This window comes from Takifugu flavidus, chromosome 14 (assembly GCF_003711565.1).
Source record: "Takifugu flavidus isolate HTHZ2018 chromosome 14, ASM371156v2, whole genome shotgun sequence".
NCBI lineage: Eukaryota > Metazoa > Chordata > Actinopteri > Tetraodontiformes > Tetraodontidae > Takifugu > Takifugu flavidus.
Window position 1 is genome coordinate 9,975,469 of NC_079533.1, and position 23,519 is coordinate 9,998,987.

Sequence of the window (23,519 nt, forward strand, 5' to 3'; positions counted from 1 at the left end):
TGACTCACCTGTGCTACCACACGCTCTGGTTCTCATACAAACATGCGTGAAAAGATTCTGTGGCATGGAATGAAAAGTAAATCTTGAATTGGATTTTAATTGACATCCCCAGTGCCTGGGGATAAAGCGCTCAGATGTATGGGTGTTCTTGAACTCTCCTATATATGCATTTGAGGTCTTTAAGCCAGCTTTTCTCGTCCACCTTTGTGCAGTTCTGTTCCGGCATCACCTGTGACACCAGGTAGTTGTTGAGCAATACAGTAGCGCATAATCAAAGAGCCTGAGGGGGTGTATAGTGGGCTGGGTTTGAAAGGAAGGAACATAATATGGAGCGCCTATATCGTGTGTGTGTGTGTGTGTGTGTGTGTGTGTGTGTGTGTGTGTGTGTGTGTGTGTGTGTGTGGTGTGTGTGTGTGTGTGTGTGTGTGTAAGAGAGAGAGTATAGAGACCGAGAAAGTTTTCGAAAGGCAAACTAGTCTGATTGAACATCTGAAGAAGGTCTCTACAAAGAGCCGGTGCCTCTTCTCCTCCTGACTATAGCACTAGCTATGAATTATGTAATTTCCTAATGAGTGACCTTCCATGCGGCTCTGAGGCAGCGCCAACTCTGCTCCTTAGATAAAGAGATGCATACAGATGCACACAGCCACAGCTTGCTCCCTGCAGACACGGTGAAGTAATTGCCTTTATGCCGTACTTTCTAGACATGTACCTGCCACCGACAGGCCAAGAACACAAAGGATGACATAAATGTATTTACCGTACTTCCTGTACCGCTACAGATCCGCAGTGGCAAGCTGATGATCACCAACACCAAGAAGAGCGATGCGGGGAAATACATCTGCGTTGGAACCAACATGGTTGGAGAGAGGGAGAGCGAGACCGCGGAACTCACCGTGCTCGGTAAACGGCAGCGCTTCCGTCCTTGCGTTTCACTGACAACACTCCACTCTACACTTGTGTCGGTCCAATTATCCAGTCAGTTTAAAGTGAGTTGGCAGAGCACAATGTGTTTTTCTTTTACGTGAGTGGAGGTTTCAATGCATGATTGATTGCATTGATTATCCGACCCTACGGTATGCCAGGTTCGGAGAGGCAGTCTACCAATCATAGCTCAAATGTTTCAGCACCCAGCGCCACCCTTCAATAATCTCTTTCCCACACACCTGTTTCCAGCTTGTTCTCCATCCCCCAACAGTTTCCATCAGAACAGAGTCCTTATCACTATCTCGGATGACCTTGGTTGAGGAAGGGAGTGCAGAGCTCCAGGAAGCATTTTAGTGCTGTTATTCAAGCAGTGCTTTTTAAGAAGACTTGAGGCAAGAAGACAAGAAGACTTGTTCATGAGGCAACTTCCTGTGTAGAGAAAACATTTCTTATTATTTATCTGTGGTCCACTCCGACAAATCAAGGTCAACAGATTGGGAAGTAAATGATGAGGATGAAGATGATGCCAACCATCCTGTTGGGAGGAACAGAATGAAAGAACCTCAGTCATTTTCAGCCCTCCCATGTGATTCTACTCATTAGTAATTGAGTCCTGAGGCCCAAACGCATCTCCAGACAAACAAGCTAACGATGAATGCACACACCTTACCGTTATTCAAACATTGAGCTGAATATGTATTAAAATCACATAGAATTATTTCCTTTTGCAGAATGTTTAGCCAAGCAGCAAGCTTAATGACTTAAGCCAGTGATTCTCTTGCTGCAGCTTACTTTTCCAGTAGAACCAATTTCATCATGACTTTTAAATCAACTTGTGTCAAATTACAAATATTGTTACAAATTCTGATCCTGTTTCAGTTTCTGGTTTGTCTACCTCGCCAAATAGATTTCCTGTCTCATCGGAAATAAAGAGGGAATAGTTGTGATATATACTGATTGTATTGGTGATGCCTTCCAGAGCGTCCAACCTTTGTGAAGCGGCCCAGAAGTGTGGTGGTGCTGGCGGAAGAGAGTGTCAAGTTCCACTGTGCCGTTCAAGGAGACCCCGTTCCCACTGTCCGCTGGAGGAAAGACGACTCCGACCTGCCCAAGGGCAGGTAACCCACAACGGCACGCGTGTTAATTGACCGAGCCGTTGTTGCGTGATATCCTTGTCTTCATTATTTGTCTGGTCTTTATTTTTACAGATTTGAAATCCTCGAGGACCATACCTTGAATATTCGTCAAGTGACGTCTGCGGATGAGGGATCTTACACTTGCGTGGTGGAAAACATGGTCGGAAAGTCGGAAGCGTCTGCCACTCTCACTGTTCACGGTTAGCATGATCCGCCATTCGATATGTCATCGCTGCCATTTTGTTATTCTCAAAGATTTGCTCTCAAAGACAGCTCGTTGGAGCCTAAGCGAAGGAGAAACCTCTTCTTGTAGTGTCACAAATTATCCAGGCAGCGACGTTCACCTTGCCTTTTATCCAGACCTAGATTTCAAGATTGTGCCTCGGGCTGCTGTTCCTCTCAAGACAGTACAGACAGAAAGAGTTATCTCCTGGGTTTCTTTTCATACCTTTTAACTTCCCTCTTTTGGCTCGTTTAATGACTGCCGGAGACCATAGTTCTAAAAAATAAAATAAAAAAGCAGTATGGGAGTCTGGAGCAGCTACACAGTTTTGTCCCAACTAAGCACTAAATGTGCTCATGACCACAGAAGATGGATTCTGAGCTGTGCTGCCGCAATGACACCCTTTGGTTGGGGGGAAAAGCCTGGGACACGCACATTATTGCACCATGGAGACATATAGCGCATACACCCCCATGCTAGGGGGACATAGAGGGTGAAACTGAGCAAGGGAGCAATTGGCCATAAAAATGGCAAAAGAAACAGAAGCATTAGGCATGTTTCATATTGGAATTAATATGCTGTCTGCAGATACAAAAGCTCTATCATTGCTCTGTAGTTAGACCGATGTGGAACATTTGGCTGATATTCAGCCGCTACTATTTGAAACAGATGTAGCGGGGCGAGCAGTGTTTATCGTAAGATTTGGCTAGTGTGAAGTCCAAGGACTTTATAGGGTTGCGCAGCAATGCACCAACAGCAGCCAGCATGCAGTGCGAAACATGGTCAGAAGTGCTTAAAACCCAGATTCTCTGCTGTTTTTCCCTCTCTTCTGAGTACACAAAGGCTACACAGTAACCACAGTTATCCTGCCGCAGACGTCGCAAAACCAACTGTTAGCGAAACGTGCATTTTATGATAAATCTAGTTTAGAATACAGCGGTTCCCATTTACTGTAAGATAGACAAGTGTGACTGGCATTTAAAGAAGTAGTGCTGCTTTCATAGCCAGGATGTTTCACTGAGTGTTCACATCTCAGAGGCATCGATTAGTCTAGATGTTTTGGATATAATCTGTCCATTTGACCGTGACCTAAGCAGTTTGTGAAGAAGTCAAATGGACTGATGGATGACTAGAAGGAAAGAATTCAGACAGAAAAGTCAAAGCTCCTTCATCACTCATTCCACTCCTCTCTGTCTTTTTTTCCCTCTGTAGTCAACACGGGTAAGTTGTCACCCATCCATCATCCACCATCGAGCTCATCCACCAAAACCAGTATGTAATTAATGCCATTTACGAGAATTGAGTAGAAATATGCTCTTTTTTCATAAAAAAGGTAAATCCTGATTATTCTGGCAAACTTCATTTAGGTAATTAAAAATGAATGATGGGGTTTAGGCTGCTGCGTGAACGTGTCTTCCTCCGCAGTGCCCCCGGCTTTTGCTGTACGCCCCAGAAACCAGGAGGCAGCAGTGGGCAGGTTTGTTACCTTTCAGTGCGAAGCCACTGGTAATCCACAACCTGCTATCTTCTGGCAGAAGGAGGGAAGCGAGGTGAGTTCAACATTTAGACTGTTATGATGCTGAATCACTGTGCTCAGTCCAAGAGTTTCCGATCTCTATCTCCTCCCCAGAGTCTCCTCTTCTCCTACCAGCCTCCTCAGCCCTTCAGCCGCCTCTCGGTCTCCCAGACGGGTAGTTTGACCATTACCAACATTCAGCACTCTGATGGCGGCTTCTATAGCTGCCAGGCTCTCAACATCGCCGGGAGTGTCATTACTAAAGCCCTGCTGGAGGTCACAGACTGTGAGTAACAGGAATGGCGGGCGGGCTGTCCTCAGCATGTTTTCTTTTAGCACTGAAAAAAACACACACAACCACTGGCCTTGGTGACAGTTTGCAGAAAGCCGCCATCCAGGTGTGGTAGTTGACCTTGATTTGGGAGTGGTGGGATTTCAGGAGATGTTGTCTGCACGCTGGGCTCAAAAATACTCTGTTTCCATGGTGACCATCGAAGAAAGGCGTCTGCCTTTATCTCGTTTAATATCAACATAAAGATGAAGGGGAATAGAAAAATGTCCGAGCCTTCTACCTCAGCTTTTCAATGAAAAAGCTTCTGTTGCTTCACATTATTTATTTAATATTTGGAGGCTGACGGGTTGACAAAAGGTCCCATTTTAAATATGGAATGTGGTCTGCTACCTCTATACATACCTTCTGTCCTAAAATAGCTGTTAATTGTAAAAAAAAAAAAAAGAGAGAGAGAGAAGCAATTTAAAACTGCTTGGAGGGCTGTAGCAGTAATTACACGCCACCACCAGCAGCAAAGTTGAGAAGCCCCCAATTAAATCACCTGCATGATGACAAGAACCAGAATCCGGGTAACTTTGTACATAAAACTGCTGGAAGTCCACACGCTGATGCATCCACTCTGGAAATTCTGTTGCAGATAATGCAGGTAAAAAGAAAATAAATATAGAGATAAAATTCACCACTTGAAAGCCCAGTGCTTTTTCCTGCACCTGCTGCTATCTGCTCTTCCCTCCCCCCAATTTCTGTCCATCCAACCACTCTTCTTTCATCCGCTTTTGGAGTGGCACATTTGTATGGAAATCACAGGTCCACATTACCTCTGGCAGTTTGCTAGGTGTGCCCCCCCCCCCCCCCTTTTTTTTGCTACTTTTTAGAAAAAATATTTAAATATTTATTATTTTTTTTATCTAAAAGCCTTCCCCCATCCACAGATGGAGAGAGAAAGAGAGCAAAATGAGAGCTGTGTTATCTAAGTGGAATTGTTATTAGCTGGGCTTCGCCGTCGTGATTGGAGTCAGCTCCTGCAGAACCGAGCAGAACGATTAGTTGCCCTCCGCTGGAGGGGAAAAGTTGATTTCTTTTTCCTTCGCTTCCTGCGCGGCCACATAAACCTATTGTTCAGTCTTTACCAATTCGCCCCTGCTATCTTTCACATCTTATCCGTTTTTGATTCTATTTTTGGCAACAGTTTACGATTATTTCCCCTCCTTTACTTTTTTACCTCCAGATTTTGGCCTTGTGTCCTATTGTTGCCACACTGTGTCATTCGCGATATATCCGTGTGTTCTTTATTTATTAGCTGGAGCCGAACACCCTCCCCCTGTGATCAAGCGGGGTCCTCTCAATCAAACCGTGCCTGTGGACAGCACGGTGGTCCTGAGCTGCCACGCGCTCGGCTCTCCGCCTCCCGCCATCCACTGGAAAAGGGACGGCGTGGTGTTGTCACCGGTAGACTCTCGCATGTCCATCTCAGATACGGGATCGCTGGAGATCCGCTACGCTAAGGTAGGCGATGAAGAGTTACAGACGTGTTGGTTTAGAAGCTGCCTTATCGATGCTGATAGCTGTACTTTCACACCCCAGCTGGGAGACACAGGCTTCTACACCTGTGTGGCTTCTAGTCCAAATGGAGAGGCCTCGTGGACCGCACACCTACAGGTGGAGGGTAGGTTACACCTGCTGAGGCGCAGGATGGAATGAGTGAAAACGTTGTTTAAGACAGGGTGGGTTCCTTCTTCCTGCAGAGTTTGGAGTTGCCGTTCACTCCGGCCACCCTGCAGATCCGGACCTGATTCCGGCAGCTCCATCCAAACCTGAGGTTGCCGACGTCACCCGCACCTCGGTGACGCTGACGTGGAAGTCCAACCCCAGTTCGGGCGCGGCGCCGGCGTCGTACCTCATTGAGGCGTTCAGGTTTGATACTGTGCATCCAAAGTTAATGGCATTGCAGCGTCGCACGAGCAATCCTGGTGAAAACTTTGTTGTCAGGCCTGAACTGTTTATCTTGACATTTCGAATAAAAATACCCCCCCCTCCCCACACCCGCAAACAGCCTGAAAAAACAATGGCAGCCGCTGGAACACTGTAGCCGTGGCTGCCAGCGCCACAGTCCAGCATGTTTGAACTACTCAGTAAATATTAAATCAGCTGATGCAAGCCGCCTCATATGTGTGTGTTTATCCTCCGCCGGCAGTTACACGCTAGGCAGCAGATGGGTGACCCTGGTGGAGCATGTGAAGACAGACACCTTTGTGCTGAAGGGCCTGAAGCCTGCTACCGTCTACCTGTTCATGGTCCGAGCGGTGAACTCTCACGGCATCAGCGACCCCAGTCCCATCTCCGACTCCGTCAGAACACAGGGTCAGCGTGGGTGACACTATTACACCACCAAGGGGTAAAAACAAAATCAAAAATGCCCTTTTACCATCTTGATGTTCCAACAGACAGCCCTTCCACAATACCGGGAGTGGACCACCGTCACATCCAGAAGGAGCTGGGAGACGTGCTGGTCCACCTGCACGTGCCGACCATCGTGTCGTCTTCTGCCGTCAGGGTGCAGTGGACGGTAAATATGCAAGCACGCTGTTAAATGTAAACCCTCGTCGATCAAATCAAGGCACAAAAAGGGGCTGCGTTTCAGGGGCAGATGCACTTTGAACAGATATACAAAGCACAACACTCCAAATATTTTGGGAGAAGCAGTGAGGAGGGATCAGACTCCTGCTAGAAGCTTTTAAAATGATTTATTGTGTGATGACATTCCATTTGGTTCTCTCTAAACATTTATCAGCTGATAATAAATCCGTTGCTCTGAGAGGTGAATTTATCTCAGGCATGATGCATTCCGCTTTGCTCCATGGACATCTTTTAAGGCATCATTTCTCATAATTATGTAGTCTAAATGGAAATTGGTTTGATTTTAACCAGAGCTGTGCTGAGGGGGAAACTATTAATAATCCCGTAATATTGTGGTTTACAGTGAGAATTCAGATATAAAAGATTCTGATTTGTTCCCAGTGGAAGTTCAGCATCACACCAATCAGCTACTGGCCGTTTGTGACAGTATTGTGAAAAAAATGACATCTTTGCAAGTTGTTGTGAAATTTGTCTCTGGACTAGGTGGAGCAGCTGTCCCCGTACATTCAGGGCTACAAGGTGTTTTACCGGCCATCTGCTGATCACGGTCAGCCGGAGGGGCAGTGGAGCATCGTGGAGGTACACGCCCCCCGGGAGGACGGGGTGGTGATCGGTCAGCTGAAAGGAGGCTCCATCTACGAGTTCAAAGTGCGCCCCTTCTTTGATGAGTTCCAGGGGGCTGACAGCGAGGTGAAGGTGGTCAGGACACTGGAGGATGGTGAATGAAACAATCTTCTTTTTCCCCCCTTTAGAGTAAAATATCACTGAGAAGAATTCTATGAACAATCAGGGGGTCGAATGTACCTAGGAATCAAGTTATTTATTCTTAAAATAAACTATATATTGCATGGTCTTAGCTCCTAAAAGAGCACCGCAGGGCGTCACAGTGACAAAGAGTGACGTCAACGGGACGGCCATTCTCGTTGCGTGGAAACCACCCCCGGAATGGGAAGAAACTGGACGCATTCAGGAGTACAAGGTAGTTGTAACAGGAAGCTCTTATGCTCACTGTGTTTTGGCGTGAAAAGGTAAACAGTGTGAATAATTTCTCATTTCAGATCTGGTGCCTCGGTAATGAGAGCCGTTACCATGTGAACCAGTCTGTGGACGGATCCACCTACTCTGTAGTTATTCCCAGTCTGGCACCAGGGATCCGCTACAGTGTAGAGGTCGCAGCCAGCAATGGCGCTGGTCCTGGGGTCAAAAGCAATGTCACTTTCTTTCAACTAGGTGAGATAACCCTCACCCACTCAGAAAATGAGTCAAGCTTTCTTTTGTGCGAGACAATGTCAATGTTTTCCTACAATCATCCTCCCCCTGCCTCTCACCTGTTAGACTCTGCGGGCCAGATGATGGACATCAGTGAGGAGAGAGACACTTTGTCCCAGATCTCAGATGTGGTGAAGCAGCCGGCTTTTATTGCTGGCATTGGCGCCACCTGCTGGCTGATTCTCATGATTTTCAGCGTGTGGCTTTATCGACACCGCAAGAAGAGAAGTGGCCTTAGCAGCACTTATACTGGCATCCGCAAAGGTAGTTTCATTTCTTTTGGCTTGCACATATGTCTAAAATGCTAAGCAGATAATGCTAACCCCAAAAATGTGTGCATGTTAAAAGGTTAATTCCCCTGCACTGTAAAGAGGGATCGAGCCACGACATGTTGCCGCTTCTCTATAAAAGCATTCCAGTCATTATCTCACTGATATGAAGGGATATTTTTCAGAGGAATAAACACATCACATCAAAGGGCAAAAAAGCACACACACACGCACCCTCCTGCAATAATCTTTTGACACAAACATTCGGATTTGCCTGTGATGCAGTCAGTCAAAAGCTGACCTTTCGCCGCTCATTTGTAGAGTGTCATTTTCTCCACGCGGTGCATTTTGTGCAGGCACAAACCTGTCAACCTGCCATTACCACGTCCACCGCTACAATACAACTGTTATTTCCAGCCCTCTCTCAGATTGCCTGTCACCCCCATTAACCCTCACCTGGACACTCATGTCAAAGATGCATTCAGCAGTATGGCAGGTGGCATGTGGTTATTTAAATGTTTTCACAGAGAGGAGATGTCCATCACTCACAGCAGAGAGTGCACTGCACTTATGCACAGAAGGAATGTGACACAAACACAACACTTAGTGCTAAAAACACAGCCCATTCAGATTATTGTAATGCTAATGCTTCTTTCCCCTTCTCTCCACAGTCCCGTCGTTCACCTTCACACCGACAGGTACGTGCAACACGGTTCTTCTATCTTTGTAGGCCTCTGATATTTGATGTTTTTGGTAAATTAATTATGAAGGTTATGATGTTTTATTCAGCTCAAACCACCGCGTCGCTTTGAAGTGTTGTTACAAAGTGGTGTGTGCAATTCAGCGTTTTTATGGGGCTTTTTGTTGGGTTTTTATAAAGAGAAAGACATGGATGCGCTGCTGAAAGATTGAAGCATATCCGCAAAAATAAGATTCAACAGAAGTCTAAAGTGCACCCAAGCTTGGAAATATTATTGCTACCTGGGTTTTATACTGCATATTTAAACCAATGATGGACTTTGCAGATAAGAATAAGTCAAAGCAATATTTTTGCATAAGCATTTATATGCTCAGATGGCACCAACCACATCTGCTTCCTCGCTTAGGTTCAGGTTATTATAGAAGGGGAAAATAGAAAACATTCAGCAGGAGAATTTGTTTGATGTTTTACTGGTGGTGGAGGAAGAAACTGTCTCAAAGCATTCTAAAGGTATGCAGAGATCAGTAAAGGCACAGGCAATTATTTGTGCTCCCTTCATACATATTAAACTAAAGAGCCAGACTTTGCGCCCTATTGATGGAAACATGCATTGAAGTGAGTCTAGACTTGACTTAAGAGTTATTTCATGGTTTCTCTCTACTTTTGGCTCTTCTGCCAGTTTGACAGCTCATCAAGGTTTAATGTTTTTTTTTTTTCTCCTTACTCCCTCTGCAGTGGCGTATCAAAGAGGAGAGTCTGTGTGCAGTGCTGGCAGGTGAGTGATATTTTTATTCCTTTGTGTTATATAAAAGGGGCAAGATAAAGAGAGACGCAGTTACCAAGAGCGTCCAGTAGGGGGAGATGTGATCCTGCTCTACACATTGAACTACGGGCATCCTTATTCATCCAGTACAAGGTTTTGATTGGCAGTCTTCTGGTCTACCTTATTGCAGACCTGGCCTTCTCGGCATGAGCGAACCTCTGAACCAGCTTTGGCTGCCAGACAATTGGCCAAATGCATGTGCCAATCACAAGGACTGTAGCATCAACTGCTGCAATAATGGCAATGGCACCAGTGACAGTAACATGACAACATACAGCCGACCAGGTAAGTGCAATACATGTTCATGTCACAGGTCCAATGCTGGCAATAAAAGAAAATAAATCAAAGCAAGCTGCTTTGTATCCTGTCTTTTTCCAGCTGACTGCATAGCCAATTATGGGAACCATGCCGAAAACACACAGCGCAGTTCTGAGACGGCCATTTACAGTGACGTGAACCTCTCTAACAAGCTCAGCGAGATTAAAATGTTTCCCAACTCCAACATGTGCTACACGAGTCCAGATGGCGACTCCTCAGCCACGTATGAACCCATCCCTTACGCCACCACGCAGCTCATTCAGGCCAACATTAAGAATAAGGCAGCTGCTGCCGGTGCTATAGCAGAGCCTCTGGACATACCCTGTTGGAAACAACAGCCCCCCAACTTGCCCCCGATTCCGAAGGAGATGGCTACGCAGATGCAGTACAACATAAGTGAACAAAGCATGTTAATTAAAGGTAAACTGGGGTTTCATTTGGAAAAAAAGTCCATAGAAGAAACTACAGAAGGAAAAAAAGTCTCACTTCTCTATCTGCAGATAATCTACAAGGAAGTGAAGGAGCCATCCATCCCAAGCCTGTGCCCTACAACCACAACCGTGACCACAACACGGGAAGCTCGTACCACAGCTCAGACAGAGGTAGCAACAGCACCGCAGGTACCAGCAGCAGGACATCCTCCTCAACCTTTGAGCAATGACGCACAGCAGTATGATGGCCCTGATGTGTTCTCATTTATCAGGGAGTCAAAATCAAAAGAAAGGAGCGCGGGCCCCCAAAATCCCCAAACATAATGCAGAGACCTGGGGAGAAGCGTTATCTCCTCTTCATGCAAACGTGTGTGTCTGTGATGAGTACAGCCTGCCCCTGGAGCGAAGGTATAGAGACACACACTTCATCTGTAATATACAGACATACATAATTCATCTGCTGGTTGTTAGGGTGGCCCTGGCTGCAGGTTTGCTCCTTGGGTCTTTAAACTCAACATGCCCAGCTCGTATTAATTTATTCATTAACTGATTAATAAGTGCGCAACGTTATTGCTTTGTCTGCAGGCAATTAACAAATGCAATTAGCATCCTGCCCATGCAAAGATCATGAGCGATCTGAATAAGAGTTCCATTTTTATTCCTAAATGTGATGCAAAAATGGTTCAGGTTTGTTGTAAATATTCTGTATAAAGCTTTAAAAAGATACGTTCCTCTGTGCTGAAAGGGGAAGAGGTACGGCAGCGCTTGAATACGTGCCCATTACCACAAATGTGGAGGTTCAAAGATGCACAGGTGGGTGGTGGCAGCTCAGGCTGATGGGGGCTGGCATGAGAAGCGCGGGGTTCTCGGTTTGAGCTCCAGTGCAGACAAAACATGGAAGGTCTACAGGTGGTAGGGGACGCTGCAAGAACACCTTCAGAGCACTGCTGAGCTACCCTTGAGCAAGCTACCGAACCCACACATGCTCACATAGGGCCCTGCAATCAACTGGGGGCTCATCCAGAGGTGGACCCTGCCTTGGCCCATATGTGTACCCTCCCCATGACCCCAAAAGTGATAAAGTGGTTAAGAAAATGAAGATGAGGATGTACATACATTAAATCTTTGTTATAATAGATTTAGGCTCCATGTTGTACATTAAATTGTGCTTTCCACAGTCAAGAATGCGTTCTAGTATATTTTCACCTGAAACCGGAGCAACTCATTGTGTACTGAAATATTACTGTCAATGATTGTTTTTGGATTTGATATAAATAACATTAGAAAGTAGTTTCTTTGAATCAAGTTGGACATGTTTCTGTAGCATTTATGTCATTTTTTTTTCAATAAGTTTTTATCCAGAAGAGAGGACAGAGAGCTGCCCTTCTCCACCGGCTAGAGGAGCCACCGCATCCTCTGCTGAAGGGTCCTACAGTCACCCTTCATCATCACAAGGGGACCCGGGTCTGCAGAATGGAGCGGAGCACATGAGGTAGGAGTGGCCTTCCTCGCAAACCTTACCGTCAATGTCTTTGTGACAAGATTGAAAGTATTTCTGTCACGCCGCCATGGCACCAGCCACCCCTCCCCTCTCTCCCCGACACACACCTACAGCTCCATACGCCTCTGCGTGGACATGAATGGGCAGGAAGACTACGAAGAGCGGGTGGAGGAAGAGGAAGAGACGGAAGCGGAGCCCGCCGGAAATCACTGCAGCCGAGGACAAGACTGTCCCAGACTCAAACACCCGTCTTTGCACAAGCTGCTCCACGGCGGTCAGGAGCAGACCCCGGCCTCCAGCACGGGGGATCTCGACCGGTCGGTCACAGGATCCATGGTCAACAGCTGGGGATCAGCGTCTGAGGACAACATCTCATCAGGCAGGTCCAGCGTTGGGAGCACTTCGGAGGGATCCTTCTTTACAGACGGCGACTTCAACCAGGCGGTAGCTTTGTCCCGGGACATCGTAGGTCTGCGTGTCTGCAGATACCCGGAGGAGCCAGGTGAAAATGCACATTCATGTTAGCTACAGCGGTTGGGCACCGGTTGACAATATTAGCCCAATCTAATGTCAAAATTCCACGTAATCAGTATATAAAGACCCGATCTCGTGATATCAGGTCGGTGGACACAGAGACCGAGCAGCCCCATGTCCACGGACAGCAACATGAGTCCTGCAATAACGCACAGAAGACCTAGGAGGCATAAACAGAACCAGCCTGGTGAACAGGAGAACCAGCCCAGCGACAGCTTCAACGACGGTACGGAAAAGATTGTGAACGGAGGTTAGGAAACAGCCGGTCCACTGAATATGTCCTCTGTCCCTCCAGACTCCTGCATGCCTTTGAGTTTCTCCAGCCCCACGGCCCACTGTGACTATAAAGCGAGGGGCGCCACACTGCCACGGATGGGCTCAGGGGAGAACCGGGGTCGACGAGGCAGCACCGGGACACACCGGGTCAAGGATGCCGCTTGCGAACAGAGAGAGAACCAGGACAAGCACAGGAGCCCCCCCAGAGGGAAGGGGAGCAGCAGAAACCGACAGCACTCAGGTAGCAGGATGGATTTTCTCTTCACACTTTTAAAATGCGAGGGACAAGCCTGTTGACGTGGTTTCCCTCCTGTCTGTCCCTCAGAATTAGGGGATATTTTCCTGTACAGTCGTCCATCGTTCCCATCAGGACCGACTCAGAGGGAGCCCGATGGTGCTAATTCCTCCAGTTTATCATGTGGAGACTCCAGGACCAAACAGAGAGGAGGAGTAGAGGAGGTAAACATCTAGAATGTCTAATTTGACTTGTATATTTTATCCAAGTGTAGTTAGAATGCTTGTTTTCTATTCATTCGGTGCATTTAATACAATACAGCCCTAAATATTAAAGTCAAATTCTGCACCAACAAATACAGATGGGATGTAATAATCCTCCATTGTCTGTGAGAATTCACCATGGGTAAAAACCTGATTGTGTTTTGTTTCCGCAGTTCCTGAAAAGCTAAAAAAGAAAAAAAAAGAATAAAAAGGAGGCGCAAGCGCAAGAAGAAAAGTTCCTGTGATTGTTTCAGATGGACTTTAGGAACAATACTGCACAATACATGCTCGTTGTTTTCTACTTCACATTTTCTCATTTGGTGTCGGAACAAAACAAAACAAACAAACGAACAAAAAAAAAAGAGACTGAAGACGTGCTGTCCTGTTTAAGTCTGTGCTTCGGCCTGAAGCACTGTGGATCGTTTGCTTTAATGGGTGTGCAGCCAGAAACGCTGGCCGCTGGGGAATAATGAGGTGAACGCACATGTGACGGCAACTGCGAGCGTCGCGCACCGACGCGTCCCGCCTGTGATCTCGGCTGTCCTGCTATTTTTTACTGTAATCGTTCGGTCATTATCCAGCCATCTTGTAAATTCTTGAAATTGTTTACTGCCACAGAAGTGCTTCAAATTTTATATAATAGTGTTAATGTTTTATAAGTAATGTACATCTTGTCTTTGTATTTTTTTGTGGTTATGAAAGCACAATCACTTAATTTTATTTCAAATCATAATATGAATTTCAGTCGGGGGGGGAGGGAATTGCGTCTTTGGAGTCTTGTTGATCTTTTCAGCCGTTGACTTTAGGCTTAAGAAGATTGTTGATTGTGATTGTGAATTCCGTTGCGTATATTTGAGCTTTCATTCAGATTTCATCTGTTGTGTACTCAGAGATTTGCATGCAGACTCACTCTTAGGGAGTTTCACCCGACGGCGCCACCGCTGCGTCCCCTCCTCTTCGGATGATCACGCCGGATCATGGACTGGTTCCATTTATTGTTTTCCAACACTGAGTCCACTTAGTTTTCTCCTGTGTTTCCTTGACCTTAACCGTAACTCCGGGTTTAAGGCTGGACAGTAAACTTAAAGAATCACAGATTATTGTACATTTTCTTAATAAAAACTTTACCTTAAACAATGAGAAAAAAATAAAAAATACTGTGGACATAAAGACTAAAACAAGCATCATTGCCAATATTCGCAGGCCCTAATATATTAAAAATAGATATACTGTATATTCTTATTTATGTTTGAAATGTTACATTTGCATTCTGTTATAGACTTCTGTCATATTGTCCAGCCCTATTCTGTAAGTTATATATGGAACTAAAATGTCACTTTAAGTACTCGGTTTGAATAAATATTGCTGTTCATTAAGCAACAATAATCTTTGCAGCTCATTTTAATTAAAAACAATCCCGCCGGCTGATGTTTTCTATATTGTTAGCCAACAAATCCATCTTCTGCTGCCCTTTCTGTTATTACCGTGTAATTGAATGTATTTCTGCTCTGGAATTTCTGACCTCATATTAACCGCAGCCTCTCGTGTGTCAGAGCAATTTCTGATCTGTGAAAATGGCTTTGAATGGCTCGATGACCAAAATGACCAAGGGGGCAGGAGGAAAATGCGGGTCATGTGATTAGGACAGTTTTGTCCTTGTTACAGGAATCGCAACACGTTTGTTTCTGACTTATTTTTGCAACCACCGGCGTCCTCCTCAGCAGGCCAGGAGGCAGAAGGCGAACTGCCTCACACACCAGGCGCAGCTCATCTGTTTTTCTTACATTTGTGATCTCAGAAAGGTTCCTCATTTACTGCAACACTTATATAGAAACGACTTTGAAAACCTGAATTAACAGAAGGTAAATGAATGAATATGCACGTTTATGGACAGCGAGGGCAGGTCAGTCGGAGACTTTATAACCACAGAAGCCTGAAAAAGGTTGAAAAAGGGTAAAACAAGGCGAGCTTTAACATGCAGCGTGCATTTGCTGATACAAATCAACTTACTTCACTATCAACCTTGGATCCAGGTTGTTCAATGAGTTTTGTTCCCTGTTAGAGAATAAAAAATGTTCTCAAGGTGTCATCTAAGGATGCTCTTTGCTAGGTAATCTGGTCCTGTAATAAATGGCCGACATGATGCTGATTCCTGCAAGGAAGATTCACAATAAATACCATGAAGAAAGGTAAGTTAAAGGAGAAAGTTTCTGAGATAACCTATGCCTCATTTTCATTTATTTTCTGTATTTAATAAACAATGTCTTACTATGTATCCGTATGGACTTATGCAGTTTTCCGCACCAAAAACCCCATTTCATACCACAAACACATGAGCAGCTGCATTGGACTTTTTATTTTCATTTTCAAGGACGATCGAAGGTTCTGCTGAGGGTCCATCTGGGTTTCTAAGCTTCTGGTTCTGAGCACATTTCTCTTCGTGCTTGTGCTGCAGAGCTTTTAGAATTTTACCGTGTTTGCAGTCCAACATCTCTGCAATTTGTTGACAAAGAGCCGGCAGCTGTGGCGGCGGCGCCCATGAGGCTGACAGAAAAAGCAAAAGTGTCACCTGTGAGCCTTGAATGTCTCCTGATCAAAGAGGCAGATGTATAGAGACAGCACGGCTGTGAATGCGTGTTCAGTGAATGCAGGTCTCCCCTGCACCATTTATCATGTAAGTGTTCCCTTTTCTCTCACATTACATGCCAAATATCGAATTTAATCCACAATATTAGGCAAATATTCCATTTATTGATCCGGAAACTGGTGCAAGCGCTCGTGCAACCAATGGGATTTTCCCCATAATGAGGATTATTGAGGCAGCGCAGGAGGCGCTGCGGCAGAGGAAAAGTCTGGCGGCGATGAAGACATCGATTAGCTTCACAACAGGTGGTGTCAGAGATAGCAGCATTTAAAGCCGTGACAGTGTTTTCCCATATCACCGGCATTCTCGGAGGCAAGGAGGGCGCCAAGGTTGAGGACCGGGTGGGGGTGAGGCCGTGTGGAAACTGTGAGCAGAGGGGAATCGGAGTAATGAGCGAGAATTTACGAGTTTGGATTTACTGCCATGGTGTTTAAGGAAGATTACTCTCAGTTAAAGCAAGCAGTTGGGGGAGAATTAAGGACACGGCACAGATAATGAAGCCGGTGGTTAGGCAGAGCTCCATCCAGCAGTTATAAATTCAAATTTTGTTTATGGAGCTGTAAATCTCAGGAGAGGACGTGTCCTCTGAGGACAGAGCATGGTGGACGGGAGTGTCCACAAGTTTGAAGTTCAGTGAGTGCAGCCAAAAAAAAGAGGAAATATCCAAATATAGGAGCCTTCTGGACACAAAAATCTTTGAAATTATACTGAGACTTTTTTTTAAAACCCAGTCATTTTGAGGGGCTTTTTGGGATCTGTTTTTTTTTTTAATGCACTCAGACAGAATTTTGCACAACTTTCATCAGTCATCCTCTTTGTGCATCTCACAGAATATAATCTAAAATGAAACAAAGGCTATTTAAAGTCACTCAAAGCCACAGAAGGGACAGTTTTAAAGATGTGCTACTGGGTCGGTTAAAATCAGGCAATAAATCCCATCATCCATATGTGGCTTTGTCAAGGAGATTTCTCTGTTTAAAGATCCCCTCCAGACGTCTTGTAAGACGTACGACAATAATCGGCTTTGAATAACAATTTGTGTCTCGTGGCGCTGTTCTGTGATCCATAAATATGCAAATGTTCTAATAAAGAAATGGAACAGAGAACATTCTTCTTCAGTGAAGGTCTATATTCTGAGTTCACGCTTTTGATAATATTTAAATGTAAACTTGACTCAAATAACTACATTGAATTAGTAGTGTTAAACTCACAATTTGTTACTTGCTTATGTGTCTCTAATGCTGGGTGGTAGAAATGTTGAGTTGAAACTGTAAAATAATGATGTAGCAGAAGGCTAAAATACATATTTTCCTCCTGAGAATCCCTCAGCAAACTCATTAATGGCTTCAGGGCTGCGTCAAGTGAAGACAGGTAAAGATATATTTCAGCAACTGCATGCAAATGTATTAACCTTGGAGCCCTCTAAATGTATCAGAGACCTTGTGGAGAGGCTCCTCATGACAAACACAATGTGAGATAGTGGCAAGAGAGGCAACGGACCATCCGGTGAGTAACGTGAAAATAAATTAGTCTCAGAGGGAGCAAAAGAACAGGAATCCGATGGCCCGTAGCTTATCCTCAGGGCAGCTGAGCCACAAAGCAGGACTTACAGTCCCATAGTGGGTTCATTTTAGCCACTATGGCAATACTGGAATTAATACCATCCCAAATCAGTCTTTCATAAGACTCTAATTCATCACATGCTAGCAAATATTTTAAAATATTGCTGATCAGAGCAGATGGTGGCATTGCAGATAAACATATCCTGAAAGCTGACATACTAATATATCCACAAGTTGTTATTGGAGGTCCTTAATAAATATGAATGTGTGGCTGAGTTTTGTCAACATTGTCCCATTTATTTGTCTTTTCTTTTATGTCACCGTGTGGAGAGATGTTTCAAATGCCGATTTTGTGCAGATGTTACAATCCAGTGAGTTTTTCGGTTTGCTTTGTTTAGATGATTAATGCCGATATTCCATCATGCCCTTCAGTCTGTCCTTTGTGTTGCATCGCTTTCAACTGCACTCATAATCATATGGAAGGTCAAGGATTGCAGTGGGCAGTTCTCCGCCTCCTGATCTGAATCCTATTACGCCTTCCACTTTATAAATAAAATACATAAAATTTGTATTAAAAGAGAAAAAGGATCCTTTGTGAATCAAGATTTTATCCAGGTAAAGTATAGATCATCGGTCAGAGCTTCCGTGTAAGGACGGAGGGCAAATTGTGAGTTCTGAATGTGTCAGTTACAGGGGAGTGAACCAAAAGTTCACTTAAAGTATTCCAAAACTGCAGCTTTCTAAGACTGAATTGACAGCTGTGAGTGCAGGTGGAGCTTCCTAATTGGCCTCAGTAGGCTCGGCTTATCTATGTCTCACATATACACACATTTATAAGGTCGGCTAAATCTGATTTTAGGAGAGAGTCTGGTCAGACGTGGTCAAATTGTGCCCAAGTGAGTACAAAAGAGAATGTGCAACACTCATTCTCCTGTCGCAGCAGGATTTGTGGGAAGCCAAACAGTTGGATTTACAGCTTAAACTCTATTGTACACTGTGTTGTTACACTGGCGTGTGTGCCCGCTCACAATCCTAATCCCCGTCATTCTGCCTTAAAACACATATAGTGAGAGATAGTGAGCGAGGCAAGAAGTCGGACGTCAGCAAACGTTCGGCTTGCTTGCCACAGCAAAACTGTGTTTATCACCTGCTGGAGGTGATGGAACACCACTGATTTGGTTGTCCTAATACTTTCTTTATTTTAGAATGTGGCTGGAAAGTGTTGGAGCATTTCTAAGATACACAACAAGAATGTAACGCAGATTGTAGCCCAGGTGCAACTCTTTAAAGTTCAACATTTACCAGCAAGCAATAGCAACAAAAGATTCTTCTCTTTCATGGTTTACTTAATTTAGCATCTGTTTGGATGCAAAAAAAGAGATTTCTTTGTTAAGATGACTGCAAATGCATCACACAGTATATTGTTGAGTATATTTGAAATGGACAGTGTTTTAGTAATTAAGCTTTGTAATTTGTTTGGTTAATTTATTGTAAGTTTTTCACCAAACTTATAATGAATTATCAAATGTAAAAAGAAATGTGAAAAGAAAATCCTTACTCTAAGACTCATCAGTATCGTTTTTGAGTAAGATGATGCACAGTTATTGGCCCAGAAATGGACCGTGTGTGGCCAATGAAAACAGTGTGTCAGACTGAGGCATCACAAGGAGAAACTTTCACATACACACTTTATTTTGCATCAAAGGATTGAAAAACGGCCCTACTGTATGTGGCTGTGTATTCCTGAGGGCAAACCAATATGGCAGGTAAAGAGTCTTCAACGGGGGAGCCAATACCAGAGCAATGGACGAAACAAAACCATCCCGACGAGAGTAAAAGACATGGCAGAGTCAAATCTCATTGGCAGGAAAACCTTAATTGGCAGGATTTTAAAACTGGAAAAAGGACTTTTAAAAATAGCTTTCAATTTGGCAGTCATTCTGTACAACTTACGATGGAGATGGGGCCAATTCGTAGCCGTTTCAGAGTGTCACAAACAAGAGCAAATCAACACAGATCATCTGGTGTCCAACATCATACTGTATATATTTAAAATTAAACTCTGCATCTCATTTGTCTCCAGGCGACGCCACATCCATTTGGTCTTCCACCAAACCTTCCCCTCTATTCTCATATTGCCCTTTTTGCTATTGCACTCGTTAATAATGTCACTCTACGTTCCTGGAGGAAACAGTTAAATATATAGGTTTGTTTTCCTAGCATAATATTTTTAAGAGTGGCGGATGATTTGGCTTTGGATATCGCGGGCGATGCGTTACTATAAAAATGACCCTTTACCAAGAAGCGTTGCAAACAGAACGCATAACAGCAAGTATGAAACAGCTTCAGGGGTCGGCCAACGAGTCCAAACATGTCTTTCTTTCTCCTTTTACTCTCAATATATGAATATTTGTCAGAAGAGTCGGAGCGCAGCCGTGTATATATCTTCTGCTGAACATGCTCCTCTTTGCCATTATTGATTTTTCTCCTCGGCTCAGCTGTCATTAGGGTTTGTGCTTATTGTCGTCATGTTGGTTTTTTTTTTTGTCTCATTCCTTTTTTTTTTATATACCAAAATGCTCTGTGCAAAGTACAACGATACAGTAGCTTCATCAAAATAAGCTTGCAGTTTTGAGCATGAATGAAAAATGACTCACAGTAATAAATCACAAAAAAGAGACAACACCGGGGTTCGGCTTGCATAGCACAGCAAAAGAAACCAATGTAAAGAAACAAATAAAAATGTATTTACAAGTGATGCAAGTCCCTTTTTTGGGGTTGGGGGGATTTTTTAGTCGTTTTGTTGGGATTTTTTTCTTCTTCGTCTCCACTGTGTGAATCTTTATACAGCAGGTGACAGAAAACAGAAGCGGACATACAACAGTTTACTGGTTTGAAGAGAGGGGGATGAAAATAACACTGTGAGACTGGTGTCTGTGTCTGTACATGACATTTACAGCTCTGCATTTTATCTCGCACTCTGCTTCTTCGTCTCCGTCCCGTCTCCTTTTCCGTCTTCCGAGCATCATTCCGCGTCGCTCAGAGGGAGGTGGTGGTGGTGGTGGTGTTGGTGTTGGTGGGGGGCGGGGGGGAATCTCGTAGAGCTTACAAACGAGGCGTCCTGGGACAGGCAGCCAACACGGGGAAGGATGTTTCACGGTGACTCTGGAAAAGGGGAAACGGAGCAGAAGCGGGTGAAACCCTGGCGGCATTTTGCATCTACGCTTCGCAGCAGCAGCCCTTTTCACGTGACACGCCGGCGTGACTCAAGCTCTTTTATAGATGATGAGTTTGATTTGAAAGAATGCTTCATAATTAATGCCTCAATAACGATTTACCAGGAAATACCCTCAAGATACATCGATATAAATAAAGCTAGCAATGTACCACTCATTGAAGCTGAAAACACAAACAAGCTTTTTACATCCATGTGTCCGAAAAGGCTAATTCGAAGATGATTTTGGACACAAACATCGGGTTGAAAAGGAACCCTTCACAAATGTCCAGTGCCTCCAACGTGCCTTTTCATCATGCAACCCCACTGACCTACCCTGTAAACATACTTTGTCAATAAACATCGCCTTGTAGCGCCAAATGTCTCCTCCGAAAGCTAGTTTCGACCGTGTTTATGTTGTATTCTCTCACTCTGACTCTTTGACTTTTGCGTCTGAACTGGACTACCGAGGCCATTATGTGGGTGTTAGGAGTCGAACATTTTACTGTCACTAAGCTATTTAGCATGAATGTTTTTCCCCACTGGCTGTGTAATTGAAGGAAGGTGGGAGGTAGATAAGGCAGGAAGTGCTGCATCAGCTGATCTGGCCCTGATTTTGAATCTTCAATTTTTCTAAATTATGTTGTACAAACTTAAAATGTGGTTCCAATTATTGGTCATTGCCAGAGTAAACTGCAGCTTTGCACTTTGCCCACGCCGAGCGCGATACGAACACATGCTCATGAGGACGGCCACTCACAGTGTTCCCTTTTCTCTGTGCTGTTTGCGGGTTTATGCCCGTTTAGAGAGGGATCTGTGCCAGGCCTCCTGTGAGATCCTCTGCTCAGGGTGGCCCTGTTAGATGTTGATGCTGTGCCGCTCCAGGAAGCCATATGCTGTCGCTCTAGCGTTGAGACGGTCACCATGCACTCCTCAGAGGGGTCCGAGGCTGCAGCTGCCCACGAGCTGTTCAGGCGCGGACCCACACTGTGCAGGGACTTCATGGCCGGCGTGTGGGCTGTGAAGTGGAGGGTAGATAAAATCATTTGGCAAACGATAGAAGCAATTTGTTGCGTTTGAGTTGGATAAAGCCTATTGGAGCATTGTGCATGGATGGAAAAACACCTACCGTCTGCGCCGGTGTCTCGTCGTCTCGGCAGAGTCCCGACCTTGTTTGTCTGTGGCTTGAAGCCGGACAATGGCGCCCCCTTATGGCCAAGGCTCTGGGTGTTCTGTGCACCATATTCTGATGTGGCAGAGCCGTCTGAGCGACACTGATGTGAGCTATTACCTACGAATGAGCAGCACAGAGAGGGATTATTCAATGAACGGTATATTTGCAGGCAGCCAGGTTTACAAAGGCAGGGTTCAAGAAACTCTTGAGTCAAAACAAACATCTATGAATATTTAATTTCAATGAAGTAAATTCAAAGCAGGCAATGTGCCACTTAATGTGCCACTAATGCGATATGAAGCTCTCGTGGAATTGTTGCCACCACACTGGCTTTGTTCTAGATATGTTTCACTGCTCCGAAGGCGTCTTCCCGTCCTCCCTAAAGGCGCTTTTCATACAGCGCGGTTTCAGTACATGACAGCTCCAAACAAGGGGGACAGCATGTTTGCATTGCTAATGGTCTGTAAACAGTTTTAGTCACACTGACCCGTATTTCATCCCGTGATGGACGAACAAAAGCACGAGCTCGCACCAGTAATGCTAACTTATCAAACCAGCGAGTCTAAAAATGGTGCATTTCTGTCCCTGTGGGAGAAGCTTTCAAGTCTCTCTGTAAAGCGGCGCCATCAGTCAGAGCCCCTATTTATACATGCATCAAACCATAAATGTCAGATGTGCGACTTTTTGAGGGGAGTGCTGCTAAAGTCTTTTAAAAACTGTTTTATGCTATGTTTTTTGATGTGCGTGAGGCCCTCAAATAACTTTCCCCAGACTGTCTGGATATTTCTTTGCGAAGGAATTCTGCTCATGGTTTCGTCAGACAGCTGAATATAGTGAAGCCGATCAAACTTTCATTTTATACTAATTATTTTTTTTCTGTTTGATTACCGTCCCAGAGGTAATATAAACACGTTCCCTGGGTGCTACTATATAAACTACTAACAATCACTTGAATAATAAGTGGCTGCTTTTAGTGTGTGATTAAACGGGCCTTTGGTCTTCATTCAGTGTATGTGTGTGTGCACGCAGCTATTTGTGCGTGTAATAGTTGAGCCAGCCAACAGACTGTTTAGTGCTTCACTGGTCCCAACCCTCCTGGCAGACAGATCTTCGATACTGGACCGTTCAGCAGAAGTCTGGATTGTGTTAAAAGACTTTTTTTCTCCCTTCCTAATGCTGGCGCTGCCAGTTTTCAGTGGGGAAAAGCTTCCTATTCAAAACAACAACGGCATCATTCAGCCAGACAGCAGACACGTGCGTCTGCCGCCGTGACCTTGACGCGCCCAAAGTTCAGCCTCTGGGATTCAACGCGGCCATCCCATTGTCACGGGAGGTAAATTGTCAACTGTAAAATCATTCAGTATGAGCGAGTTCCCATCGGGACAAAAGTCTGCCGCTGTTTCTGTCTCGTTACATATGCGAAGGGGGAAAAGTGTGTGTCTGCACATTTCATATGTTCTGTCTACGGCTATCTGTCACGGCTGTCCAAAAAACTGCTGAGGACATCGTTTTTAGAGTCAGTAGCAGTTTTGGGGGAGAAAAAGTGATGGAGTTCGATAAATGACCCTTTGACAG

General features: G+C 44.8%; 2 protein-coding genes across 6 annotated transcripts in view; one reads left to right on the forward strand and one right to left on the reverse strand.

Moving 5' to 3' along the window:
* Nucleotides 1-14,736, forward strand: part of LOC130537316 (roundabout homolog 1-like) — a 68,680-nt gene extending 53,944 nt beyond the window's left edge. For all 5 annotated transcript variants that reach the window (XM_057054012.1, XM_057054013.1, XM_057054015.1 and 2 more), the window contains 26 exons: nucleotides 783-903; nucleotides 1,907-2,045; nucleotides 2,136-2,263; nucleotides 3,712-3,836; nucleotides 3,917-4,088; nucleotides 5,395-5,600; nucleotides 5,679-5,760; nucleotides 5,840-6,008; nucleotides 6,289-6,455; nucleotides 6,539-6,660; nucleotides 7,215-7,449; nucleotides 7,589-7,710; nucleotides 7,790-7,961; nucleotides 8,067-8,264; nucleotides 8,941-8,967; nucleotides 9,705-9,744; nucleotides 9,923-10,077; nucleotides 10,171-10,530; nucleotides 10,611-10,730; nucleotides 10,814-10,949; nucleotides 11,893-12,033; nucleotides 12,120-12,544; nucleotides 12,662-12,802; nucleotides 12,872-13,093; nucleotides 13,178-13,311; nucleotides 13,524-14,736. In XM_057054012.1, the coding sequence (XP_056909992.1) occupies nucleotides 783-903; nucleotides 1,907-2,045; nucleotides 2,136-2,263; nucleotides 3,712-3,836; nucleotides 3,917-4,088; nucleotides 5,395-5,600; nucleotides 5,679-5,760; nucleotides 5,840-6,008; nucleotides 6,289-6,455; nucleotides 6,539-6,660; nucleotides 7,215-7,449; nucleotides 7,589-7,710; nucleotides 7,790-7,961; nucleotides 8,067-8,264; nucleotides 8,941-8,967; nucleotides 9,705-9,744; nucleotides 9,923-10,077; nucleotides 10,171-10,530; nucleotides 10,611-10,730; nucleotides 10,814-10,949; nucleotides 11,893-12,033; nucleotides 12,120-12,544; nucleotides 12,662-12,802; nucleotides 12,872-13,093; nucleotides 13,178-13,311; nucleotides 13,524-13,538 (4,074 nt within the window). In that variant the 3' untranslated portion in view covers nucleotides 13,539-14,736. The remainder of the gene's footprint in view (nucleotides 1-782; nucleotides 904-1,906; nucleotides 2,046-2,135; nucleotides 2,264-3,711; nucleotides 3,837-3,916; nucleotides 4,089-5,394; nucleotides 5,601-5,678; nucleotides 5,761-5,839; nucleotides 6,009-6,288; nucleotides 6,456-6,538; nucleotides 6,661-7,214; nucleotides 7,450-7,588; nucleotides 7,711-7,789; nucleotides 7,962-8,066; nucleotides 8,265-8,940; nucleotides 8,968-9,704; nucleotides 9,745-9,922; nucleotides 10,078-10,170; nucleotides 10,531-10,610; nucleotides 10,731-10,813; nucleotides 10,950-11,892; nucleotides 12,034-12,119; nucleotides 12,545-12,661; nucleotides 12,803-12,871; nucleotides 13,094-13,177; nucleotides 13,312-13,523) is intronic.
* Nucleotides 14,737-19,227: 4,491 nt separating this feature from the next.
* Nucleotides 19,228-23,519, reverse strand: part of LOC130537751 (roundabout homolog 2-like) — a 64,656-nt gene continuing 60,364 nt past the window's right edge. The window contains exons 25-27 of the mRNA XM_057054761.1: nucleotides 21,900-22,061; nucleotides 21,531-21,788; nucleotides 19,228-20,721 (exon numbers count right to left, since the gene is read on the reverse strand). Of these exons, the coding sequence (XP_056910741.1) occupies nucleotides 20,720-20,721; nucleotides 21,531-21,788; nucleotides 21,900-22,061 (422 nt within the window). The 3' untranslated portion in view covers nucleotides 19,228-20,719. The remainder of the gene's footprint in view (nucleotides 20,722-21,530; nucleotides 21,789-21,899; nucleotides 22,062-23,519) is intronic.